This window comes from Rhinopithecus bieti, unplaced genomic scaffold (assembly GCF_001698545.2).
Source record: "Rhinopithecus bieti isolate Rb0 unplaced genomic scaffold, ASM169854v2 scaffold_28822, whole genome shotgun sequence".
NCBI lineage: Eukaryota > Metazoa > Chordata > Mammalia > Primates > Cercopithecidae > Rhinopithecus > Rhinopithecus bieti.
The window spans coordinates 215288-226983 of record NW_016812536.1 but is presented as its reverse complement, the minus strand read 5'-3'; the positions used below and the strand labels follow the sequence as shown (position 1 = coordinate 226983).

The following is an 11696-nucleotide window of genomic DNA, read 5'->3' as shown; positions in this document are numbered from 1 at the left end:
AGCTTATGTCCCACTTATAAGAAAGAACATACAGCGTGCAGTTTAGGTCAGCAGAGGGCTCCAGAAGACGGGTGGGGCAGGCCAGGACATAAAAGAGGGCCTAGAGCCAGGGTTACCCGGGAGAGGGTGGACCCATTTTGCCAAGGACACTAACCCTAAAAACTGTAACCCTTACCCTTAACCCCAACCCTAACCCTAAACCTTAGCCCTAACCTTTAACACCTTACCATAACCCCAACCCTAACCCCTAACCCTAACCCTAAAACGCTAACGCTAAAACCCTAACCCCCAACACTAAACCCTAATCATAACCCTAACCACAACCCCAACCCTAACCCTAACCACAACCCCAACCCCAGCCCCAAGCCTAACCTTAACCCTAACCCCTACCCCCAGCCTTTCTTACCTTTTACATCTGTCCAGATTCTCCAGTAGAAGCAGGGACCCTTGGTTCCCAGGTGTGCACCACTGCATCTGGCACAGGACTCCGTATCAGTCCCCAAATAAGCACCTGAATGCTCACAGTGCAGCCATGCAGTGGAAGCCCAGGGTGTATTCTCACCTCCAGAACCAGGGCCCAGCGCCTGCATCAGGCTGATCAGGGCTGAAGTGAGCTGTGGCACCCAAGGTCTTCGTAAGACCAAGGCCATATTGTGCCTCCTATCACAGAGCGAGACGCAGAAGGCTTCAAAGTCAGGGGCCCTTCCCTGATGACACTCCAAGCACAAAGTACTGGACTTTCACACAATGAGGCTGCACACATTATTCTGTTTAAATCCCCACCTAGGCCACTGGGAGAAATGGTGATAGAGGGACCCTCATGTCGCCCTGTGGTATACATGCTCTGGTTCATACAACTGCAAGCCATTTACAAGAAACTCAAGCTGAAACGCTACTTGTTTCCAACTTCTTGTTTGCAGAGGATTTACAATTTACATTCCAAAACAGACAGCCACAGAGCACACTACTTCTCCTCTGAAGTCGCTCTGAGGGCCTCCGCATCAGTCCAAAACCTGGAAGACTGGTGGACAAGAACTGGGATGTTGATGGGGCACTGGATACTTGCTGGACACCAACCTCCTCTCACCTAACCTTACAGACGGCCCAGATCTCACCTGCCCAAATCAGACATGTTAACACACACAGCTCTCAACAGCAGGACTTACAGACACAAAACTCCAAGGTAAAGGATTGTCTCAACTCCTTGGTGTCTCAACGAACTAAAACACTGCCTAGCACAGGTGCACCATCAACCTTATTCACTACATAAACCTCTGTATATTTTATTCATCTTTGATTGTGGAAATGATATGAACAAAAAGATGTTTTATAAATTGAACTAAAGACCTTTGGGGTCTCTTCACAGGATCCTATCTGGTGGACCCCCAAATCTGCCAACACAGAGAAGTCATTCGCAAACACGTGCAGGGCAGAGGCCAGACAAAACCATCTCTCTCAGCCTCAAAGTGGCCTGGCAGTCACAGGAACGGCCATGTGGGGTCTGGCCTGTACGAGGAAGTCAGGCTTTTGGTTTGAGGCACCCTACTGCACCACAAAACCAAGTTCTGCCTAACGAAGAAAAAACAGCCCACTCACTCTCCCTAATATCCCAGGTGGTAATCTAAGAGCAATATCTGCTTGACACCCCTCCTCCTCCACCCTCCACATCCAAGCTATCACCAAGGCCCTGGCAATCCTACCTCCTAAATGTCTCTCAAATCCACTTCTCTCCCTTCGGAGTCCAGGCCACCAGCATGACTTCTGCATGTGTGTAGCAGCCTCCTCGCAGGATCTAAAAATGCAAATCCAGTCATAGGCTCTGTGAAAAGAAAATCTTGGGGCCCTAAAATTACTAAGCTAAAGGGAAAAGTCAGGCTGGGAACTGCTCAGGGCAAACCTGCCTCTCATTCTATTCCAAATCACCTATCTCCACACTAAGATAGGTGCACATCCAATCGCCTCCTTTGGAGAGGCTAACCAGAAACTCAAAACAACGCAACATTTGTCTGTCACCTACCTGTGACCTTGGAAGCCCCCTCCCTGCTTCCAGTTGTCCCCACCTTTCTGGATGGAAGCAAGGTACTTCTGACATGTATTGACTGACGTCTCAGGTCTCCCTAAAACCAAGCTGTGCCCTGACCACCTTGGGCACTTGTCGTCAGGATCTCCTGAGGCTGTCACGGGTGCACGTCCTCAACCTCGGAAAAATGAACTTTCTAAATCACCTGAAACCATCTCAGATACTCAGGGTTCACAGCTCCCTTTCCCGAACCTCCCAGGAGCCCTACGTGGGCGCCCAGGTCCTGCATGCTATTGTGGCCGAGGCTCACCTGGAGCAACTCAACTCTTCCTTACAGCCTCATGAACTTTTCAGTTCCTAAAGCTGTTTAGCCTGTGAAAGGAAAATGAATCTGAGGGCCCAAAAATCACTAATCTAAAGGGGAAAAAGCTGGGAACTGCTTAGGGCAAACCTGCCGCCCCTCCCCTTCTATTCAAAGTCACCCCTCTGCTCACTGAGATAAGTGCATATCTGATGGCCTCCTTTGGGGAGGCTATTCAGAAACCCAAAAGAATACAACAGTTTGTCTCTCACCTACCTGTGACCTGGAAGCCCCCTCCCTGCTTCAAGTTGTCCCGCCTCTCCCGACGGAACCAACGTTCATCTTACATATATTGATGTCTCCTGTCTCCCTTAAATGTATAAAACCAAGCTGTGTCCTGACCACCTTGGACACATGTCGTCAAGACCTCGTGAGGCTGTGTTACGGGCGTGCGTCCTCAACCTCGGCAAAATAAACTTTCTAAATTGACTGAGACCGTCTCAGATATTCGGGGTTCACAAGCCCATGCATGGGGACGTCCCCTGGGGTAGCGCCCCTCCTCCACTGAGCTCACTTGCGTCCTCCTCGTGCGTTGTCTTCAGAAGAAATTTCACAGCTACTTGGTCCACACCTGTCGGCCCTACAGGAACCGCTGTTCTCCACAGGCACATAGGCGGCGTACCTGCTGGGCTGTGTCGAGAGGACCAGGTTCCTCTCCTAATTCCCGCTCAGTTAATAACAAATGTGACAACTCGAGAAATTTGCTCAAATTTACCCCATCAAATAAATAAAAAATGGAGAAAGCTGGACCTGCGCCCCCCACCGCTGACGTGCTCACCCCTAGGCGGGCGGAACCCACTGAACCCTCAGTACCAACCACACCCACAGCCAGGACACCCAGTACCGCACTTGGCCGCATGCGCACTCTCTGCGGCCCTCCCGCCAGGCGCCGCGCTGGGCAGCCCGCGCCCCAGCGGGGTCCTTCAGGCCTTCTGCCGGGCAGCCTCCCTCGGGGTCCTTGCGCGGTTGCGTAGCAGCTGCGAGGACGCTGGCCGAGCCGGAAGCAGAGTGCGCTGCAGCGCGAGCTGGGCCGGCGGGCGTGGTTTGAGACCGCGCAAAGTCCAGGCGGGCGGCAGGGCCAGAGGGGCCGCTGGCCGCGGGCAGGCGACCTGCAGCGTCCCTGGTCTCTCCAGCCCTCACTCAGGACCGCACGTGAGGCTGGCTTAGCACGCGGGATCAGCCCCTCAGAGGCTGCCCTAGAGGTCTGGGCGGGAGGGCGTCCCGGTCGGGGGAAGGACGGAAAGGTGGCTTCGCGAGGCTGTTGTGGGGGGCGGGACAGGCAGCCTGGCGATGCCTGGACATGGTTGGTGCCCAAAAACATTTATCGAAAGATAGCTTGCCCACTTAGATCGCAAGGACAGCGACAACCAAGTCCTCGCCCGTAAGCGGTGGCTCACGACTGTAGTCCCAGGGATGCCGAGGAGGGAGGATCGTTTGAGTCCAGGAGTTGAGGGCTGCAGTGAGCCGTGATCGCGCCACTGCACTCCAGCCTGGGCGACAGAGTGAGACCCTGTCTCTAAACAAAAGAAAGAACCTCTTCAAGCATGGAGCCGTGCAGCTGGATTTGGCTTTCTGTCGCTCTCTCTACAGGGTACAGGTGAAAGGGGGCAGACCCCTCACCATGCTTTCCAAGCATCTGCCGCTTCCCAGGAATTGTGTCCCTGGATAAACAAGGCAAAGTCCCTGGCTGTGCAGAAGCAGTAGCTGTGTGGTGGCACAGTCAGGAAAACTTGGGGGCCCTGTTGGTATTTTCTACCCCTGACCCGTGTGCATACTTCTGTCGTTGCTCTTACCACAGTAGACTCTGCTATCATTGTGTCTTACATCCCCTGAACCCTGTGCAACGTCTGCTCATGGTGAATGCTCAGTAAGGTTCACCTATTGCTGCTATCTCGTCATCATATCATTTCTATGTGCCCACCTAGCTAAGAGTCTGGACTGTGATTACATTCTCAGGAATGTTTGCAAAGGCATATTTAGGTGTGAGGAGAGTAAAACAGAGCTAGAGATTATGTTGTACACAGCCTTTGGCACTGGATGCCTGGTGAATGTCTTGCGCAAATGGGTAATGTGAGGAGCAGCATTTGGGATGCACAGGACTTAAAGTATTTGTATATAACATGTTATTGATGCCTGTGTGTCATACTCTGCTACTCCAAGTCTAGTAGTCAATTGCATACCATATCTGAGTCCAGCACTGAGGGAAGCAGTCTAGATGGAGGTACAGCGGGGTATAATCAGCATTTAGGAGATACTTGAAACTAATAAAGGTTGAAACACCACTGGAGAAGGGGGTTAGGGGAATTGCACGTGTTGAGAGACGGAGAGGCAGGTACAGATTACAGTAGGATGGAAAATGAAGGAGAGGTAAAAGGCATGAAGAAGGCAAAGGATCACAAGTGTGGGTCAGGCATATTTGACTGTGTGTCAGTGTCATTCAGTGGTGAGAGCTCAGGCTTTCTGGCAGACAGTGTCTCATGTCAACCATGTGACTGGGCACTGTTTTTTTGTGTGTGTTTTTTGTTTTTTGTTTTTTTTTTGTCCCTGTTTTACAAGTAAGGAAACTTTTGTATGTTGAACTTGTAAATACAGGCCGGGCACGGTGGCTCATGCCTGTAATCCCAGCACTCTGGGAGGACGAAATGGGCGGATCACTTGAGGTCAGGAGTTCGAGACCAGCCTGGCCAACATAGTAAAACCCTGTCTCTACTAAAAATACAAAAATTAGTTGGGCGTGATGGGAGGTGCCTGTAATCCCAGCTACTGGGGAGGCTGAGGCAGGATAATCACTCAAACCTAGTAGGTGGAGTTTGCAGTGAGCCAAGATCGCGCCACTGCACTCCAGCCTGCGTGATAGAGCAAGACTCCATCCCAAAAAAAAAAAAAAAAAGAACTTGTAAATACAGAATACTGTCTCTCCAGGTGGTCATGGGAGGTGTGACCTTAAGCATACCTGCAATAGGAATATATCATAGGGAAAACCACCCTAAGAGAATCTTGTGGGTACAAGGTTGCAACCCCAAGGCTCAGCATGTGGCAGGCAAGTTGGTGATGAATGGAGAAGGGTGTGAGCGTATTCTTGGGCCCCTCTCTCGTTGGCTCATTGTCTCTCCTGTCCAGGAAGAGGAGGAAATAAATTTGGTTGAGGGGACTTATCTCTGACAACATCCTCTTGTTGATCTTCCCAGATAGTGACAAGACCCTCCCCTCCCCTGAGCTCGACCCCTCTCTACAGCTAGGAGCCAATGGCAGAAGACAGAACCAAACCCACTGAGCTGGACCATGGGAAGTATGATGCTGATGACAACGTGAAGATCATCTGCCTGGGAGACAGCGCAGTGGGCAAATCCAAGTATGTTGAGAGATTAGGGAAGAAATATCAGCCCCAGAGAGGGTCTGGGTCATTTAAAAAGTCCTCCAGAGGCAGAGGAGCATGACTTCTTGGGGCTGGTGAAGGAGCAGTCTTGGCTGGAGTCCAGATGTTCACGGAGGAACAGGGGGAATGACGAGAGCAGTTGTGTGTGTTGGGTGGAGGGGGCAGGTCATAAGGACTGAGGAATTTGAGTGTTTCCTCTGAGCCCTGAGAGAACATGTGGAGCAACTGAGGACATTGTATGTGGTTTGTGGGCTGAGGGATGGCAAGGGCGGGGAGTGGGAATGGAAAGAGAAAAGTGACTATGCCACCGTGACAGATTGGGTAAAGGTGGTGAAGATGCTTTCTTGGAGGGACTCTCTGAGATAGAGAAAACTGGGTAGAACTGACGATTGACTATAATCATTGTGAAGATTGGCTTATTCTTTGAATGAATTTCGGTGCCTACATGCCACCCGGAGAGGTGAAGGGAGGCTCTGCGGTGCTGGCGGCTTGTCTCCATGAGATGTCCTATTTCTCATACCTAGGACTGGTGAGGGCACATGTCCATTTCTGCCTTCATAGCATGAGGGTACACTTGCCCCTGCCCAGAGAATTGGTTACGCTTATTTCCCAAGTACTCCAGGCCCACCTTGTTTTCTACCTTCATTTTTATAAACATGTCCTTTGACTCAGGTAGCTGTGAATAGTTCTCTGGGGGCTTTGCTGGTTTTTAGGCCATCTCCATGAATTTGAATTCTTTCTCTCTCCCGCTCTCTCTCTCTCTTCCGCACCACACAATCACACACTGCAGCTCTGGTTTAGTTTTTTTGTTTGTTTGTTTGTTTTGAGACGGAGTCTCGCTCTGTCCCCCAGGCTGGAGTGCAGTGGTGTGATCTCAGCTCACTGCAACCTCTGCCTCCTGGGTTCACGCCATTCTCATGCCTCAGCCTCCTGTGTAGCTGGGATTACAGGCATGCGCCACCATGCCTAGCTAATTGTTTTGTATTTTTAGCACAGGTTTTGCCGTGTTGGCCAGGCTGGTCTGGAATTCCTAACCTCAAGCGATCTGTCTGCCTTGGCCTCCCAAAATGCTGGGATTACAGGTGTGAGCTACCGCACCCGGCCAACAAGACGTGGCTTTCTGATTCCATCTTTAAGAGTAGTTAGGTCCACATGTGTTGTCTTTTTTCTTTGATAGCTGTATAACTTGACCTTTAGGGTCTTCCATTCCTGTTAATAATTGCCTATCATCGTTGTGCAAAGAGGGCACAGGCACACACCCCCACCCCCAACTAAGGCCGCATGGTGTGAGTACAGAGTAGGGTGATGGGGGAAATTTGCAAGCAGAAAAGTCACAGCATGTGACTCCGTGGGTCCCAAGCTCTCATTATCCTGAGGGAGTTGTGCTTAGGCCAATAGTAACCAGTGCCTACTCTAAATATTTTTGGGAAAAGAAGACAGGGAACATCTGTGTATGTGACAGAGACAGAGGCAGCTTCCAAGAGCCTCCGAAGATAGGCCTGCTCTGTTGTTGAGCTCAGGCCTGCCGAGCTGGTTCTCTGCTAAGCTGCAGAATGTCGGGAGGGAATGAGTCTCTGGGGCTTCTTTTTCTCTCCTTCATCCTGTCTTCCAGAGGCAACTTTTCCTTAAGAAAATCCCTCTGTGCCTGTGTTTTTATTCTTTCACTGCTTCTGCTTTGATGAGGCAAGTTTATGGATCTCTCCTCTTCCTCCTCCACTTCCTGAGCACGTGCCCTCTCAAGACAGTGTTCTGAGCTTGGGTCTTTTTCATTTACCATCTTAACCTCTGGCTGCGGAAATTTCTTTGTGTAATTTTCTATGTAATCTAAGAAGATGATGTGTTTTCTTTATAGTAAGGGTACTGTTTCTTTATAGTTACAAAATCAATCTATCTTCCTTTTACAATTGAAGCTGCAGTTTAAAGTCAGAAGTATAAAATCATGGTTAGAGTGTATTACACTGACAGACAGGCAAGCAGTGACCCTACAAAACATGAGGGAAAAATGTTGCAATGTAAAGAGAGTGGTCAGGGAAGGCCTAGCTGTAAAGGTAACATTGGGTCAAAGACTTGAAAAAAGCAAGGAGCAAGCCTTGCAGATATCTGGCAGGAGCATTTCAACAACAAAAGGAGGAAATGGCCAGTGGCTAGAACAGAGGGAGAGAAAAAGAAATGGGAGAGTTTGAACTGAAAGAAATGGGGAACCACTGGATGGTTTTGCACAGAGGAGTGACAAAGTCTGCCTAATTTTTTAACAGAATAACTGACTGCATTCAGAATAGATAGTCCCCTCAATAACCAATAGATCAAGCAGGTTCTCTTGTCTCAGCCTCCCGAGTAGCTGGGATTACAGGCATGTGCCACCACCCTGGCTAATTTTTTGTATTTTTAGTGGAGACAAGGGCTTCACCATGTTGACCAGGCTGGTCTTGAACTCCTGACCTCAAGTGGTCCACCCGCCTTGGCCTCCCAAAGTGCTGGGATTACAGGCGTGAGCCACTGTGCCCGGCTGGGAAATGGCATTTGAACGGAAGGCACACCCTTGGCCTGGCCTCTGTTTCTCTGTGCATAACACAAGGGTAATTGTATGTGCAGCACTGTGCTGTGGTGAGAATAAAGATTTGAGAGCTTCACATGGGCTGGTGTGTGTACTCAGAGTGACATGAGCTGTTTGGTTATGACGGGTTGGGAATGCTGATTCCCAGGTGCCAGACTTGACCTGGAAACTGTGTGACTGTGGAGCGAAAGGGGGGAAACACAGGTGGCTTCCAGGTTGTCAGCCTTAGGGTGATAAAGTTTGGGACAAGGGAGAGATGGAGACGCCATCTGACCACTTTACCTGTTCTGCTTTCAGACTCATGGAGAGATTTCTCATGGATGGCTTGTATCCTTCAAGGTTTGAAATACCCCTTTTTCCTGTGGGTCTTCCCACGCTCATGTATCAGTGCCCCACTGCCCACCCCTTTGTAGCAGCAGCCCAGGAAGGAGGATTGGGTAAGTGAATGCACAGGTTTTGTTCCACACTTGTTTCTTGCCGATTGATCCACATGGCATTGCACAATCAGTGCTGTATATTTTGGAGCTTACTCATATTTGGATTTGTTTTATATTAAGAGGGCAGTACAATGGCAAACAGCAAATGGTTTGGATCTAATGCCTGGACTGAAACCCCAACTCCTCCTCCTCCTTAGTAGCTCTGACACTGGCCAAGTCATTTAACCTCAAAGCTTGGGCCCCCTACTGTTGAAAAACATCTCTGATATGAATGAACTTTGTAAAATAGGAGCTGCCAGCCCCACCTTCCTCCCATGAATTATTATATTGTATAGGTTTGGAGTGAGTTCCTCCCTTCAACTGGGAGATTTTTAAACAGCTTCCCAAGTGGATCCACTGAAAAGCACAGGTGAGAAGAGCCCCTGGAGCCTGCTGCTCCCTGTCCTATGCTCTGCACCCCAATGCTCAGTTGCCTTAAGATCTGAGTATGTGTTACTCCACCTTGTACCAAGTGCTTCTACACACCCAGCCCACCTGCAACATTTGGCTCTGCTTTTTACACTGTCCAGCTTCTTGCAGCCTCAGAAGGTGTTTATCCCCAGAGTTTAACCCTTTTTCTCAGGGTTTCACACATAGGCAGACTCCAAATTGATAGATGGCTTGTCAGCTGTAAGGCTTGTGGGAGCTTTTGTCCCTGGAATGGTCATGTTGCTACCTAGGGTCAGGGTTTCCTTTCTAGCCTGCGAAAGCTCCATCAATGATTGAGTTGGGGTTTCCGCATTTGCATTTTTCCAACTGCATAATGCCCTTTATGACACTTGTCTGTAAAATCCTGTTCTGCGTTTTACCTCAGACTTCGATGACCAGAACACACTCCCGTCTCCTGCCACCCCTCACTCTTCCATGGAGCTTGTACCAGTCATATGTGAAGCTGATCCTCTGTCTGCAACATTTGTTTGATTTAAAATCTCGGTAACTCCAAAGAGAAGAGGAGGGAGAGGATCCATTTCATCAAACCAAACACCCCTGCTCCCCACTCCTTCCTTACCTCCCCTTTTATTGATTTTGGTCCTTAACCTGAGTGCAGTCAGCCACAGCAGCTGTCCACGTACGCCCTGACCCTGTACAAGCACACAACCACGGTAGATGGCAAGACCATCCTTGTGGGTAAGTGGCACAGGGCCAAGCCATGCTGACCCTCAGGAAAGAGGAAATGGGAGACGAGGGGAGGTGAGGGAACGTTCATAAGGAGAGAGTCCAGAGGGGAAATGAGGCCCCAGGCAGGGATAAGGGGTGGTAGAGAGAACCCAGAGAGCCAGGAGCCCCGGGAGGCCATGGAAGCTGGAAGGAGGCACACAAGGGCCAGGTCCCAGCCCTCTGACCTGGCGTCCAGGGCGGCACCTGTGCAGGACAGGGTTCAGGAAAGGAGAAGGCGGGGGGCTGTACCCACCTCAGGGAAGAAGAACTTAAGAGGCCTTCGACAAGGCTGTAGTTTGCCTAGCTTCAGGGGTTCTTATTCAGCCAGTTTAAAAAAATAAATGTGGTCAGAACACTATCTACCACATCGGGCTTTGACCTTCCATCGGGTCATAATCTTCTCCTTGGCCAGGCCACACAACCTGCCTGACTCTGTCTACCATCTGTGGTCAGCGCACGTGAGAAGTTGGACTAGTTTAGAACTTAGAGGACCCTGCATATCATGTGGGAAACAGGGGGAACCTATCTTCTCCCTCCTTGGGCTTCCAGTGTGTGTTGTCCTTCCTCCTGGCCCCTAACCCACGGTCTTCCCATACAGACAGGTGAACACACACCTCTCTCATCACACTCAGGTACACTGTGTTGAAGACACACGTGTGGAGCTGTGTGGTCTCTGTTTCTCCCTGTGTTCCCCGTGTACACTCACACACGTGCTATGGTTTGTGCCACATGTGTGTCGTATTTTAGTGACTTGCACAGAAATTTACCAGGCATGTGGGTCTCTGTGATCTCCAGCCCCCAACAGGCAGTCAGAGCTGTGTTCACATTGCAGACTTTTGGGACACGGCAGGCCAGGAGCGGTTCCAGAGCATGCATGCCTCCTACTACCACAAGGCCCACGCCTGCATCATGGTATGAGACGGGGTGGAGGTGGACAAAGGCACTGGGCAAGTCTGGCCTGAGGGGTGAGGGGCCTAGCAGCCCTGGGCCCTCTTAACCAAGTCTGGGTGTTGTGGGAGGGGGTCTCAGGGTCACCCGGGGATGTTTCAAACCACACCTGCTCCCCAGAGCTTCTTAGTGAGAAGGTGCCAGGTGAGCTCTCTGGAGGTGGGGTTGGGTGGAGAAAAGGTGGAACAGCAAGCTCAGGGCTTCACCATCAGGTGTAGCATCCCAGAGGCAAACATGTGCCAGAGACAGGGCCACAGTCCCTCTGACGGACCCACCCTGTCAGACAAGCTCCCAAGGCCTCTCTCTACTGTTGCCTGCTGCTTTTCCCTAGGGGGCACATGCTGGGACTGAGTAGATGCTGCGGGTCCCAGAGAACCTTCTCTCTCAGGCCAGCCCCTTGCCTCCCTCCGAGCCTCCCATTTTGTTGCTTAGGACGCAGTCCTTACGGTTCCACCCCAGTGGCCAGGGTGTGGTAAGTGCCTGAAATGCAGCTGAGGAAAGGGCTAAGAAAGGAAAAAGGAGCTCTGTAAACCTGTGTCCTACAGAAGTTCCTACCCGTGAATTCCCTGGCTTGGTTCTCAGGCCACCACTTTTAGATGCTGGAAAGGAGCATGCTTTTCTTTTGAGCCACTTAAAAAACACTTTCATGGCTGGGCATGGTGGCTCATGCCTGTAATCCCAGCACTTTGGGAGGCCAAGGTGGGTGGATCACCTGAGGTCAGCAGTTTGAGACCAGCCTGGCCAACATGGTAAAACCCCGTCTCTACTAAAAATACAAAAAATTAGCCAGGCATGGTGGTAGG

At 50.6% G+C, this 11696-nt stretch overlaps 1 protein-coding gene and 1 long non-coding RNA gene across 15 annotated transcripts in view; one reads left to right on the top strand and one right to left on the bottom strand.

The window, feature by feature from the left end:
- Positions 1–390: 390 nt before the first annotated feature.
- On the bottom strand, positions 391–3247 carry LOC108545026 (uncharacterized). 7 transcript variants are annotated; one of them, XR_001890012.1, is made up of 3 exons: positions 2598–3247; positions 1701–2392; positions 391–1021 (listed from the first exon to the last, which is right to left on the bottom strand). It is a non-coding gene; the product is annotated as an uncharacterized LOC108545026 (long non-coding RNA). The 7 variants fall into 7 exon arrangements; XR_001890014.1 differs by having other exon boundaries at positions 391–660; XR_001890010.1 differs by having other exon boundaries at positions 391–1792; positions 2018–2392.
- A 96-nt stretch (positions 3248–3343) lies between these two features.
- Positions 3344–11696, top strand: part of RABL2B (RAB, member of RAS oncogene family like 2B) — a 15384-nt gene continuing 7031 nt past the window's right edge. For 2 of the 8 annotated variants that reach the window (XM_017896442.1, XM_017896435.1), the window contains exons 1-5: positions 3344–3533; positions 5574–5733; positions 8609–8638; positions 9836–9915; positions 10778–10857. In XM_017896442.1, the coding sequence (XP_017751931.1) occupies positions 5627–5733; positions 8609–8638; positions 9836–9915; positions 10778–10857 (297 nt within the window). In that variant the 5' untranslated portion in view covers positions 3344–3533; positions 5574–5626. Of the gene's footprint in view, positions 3584–3729; positions 3979–5569; positions 5734–8608; positions 8639–9835; positions 9916–10777; positions 10858–11696 lie in introns of all 8 variants that reach the window. The other 6 variants (XM_017896441.1, XM_017896436.1, XM_017896440.1 and 3 more) reach the window with 4 other exon arrangements.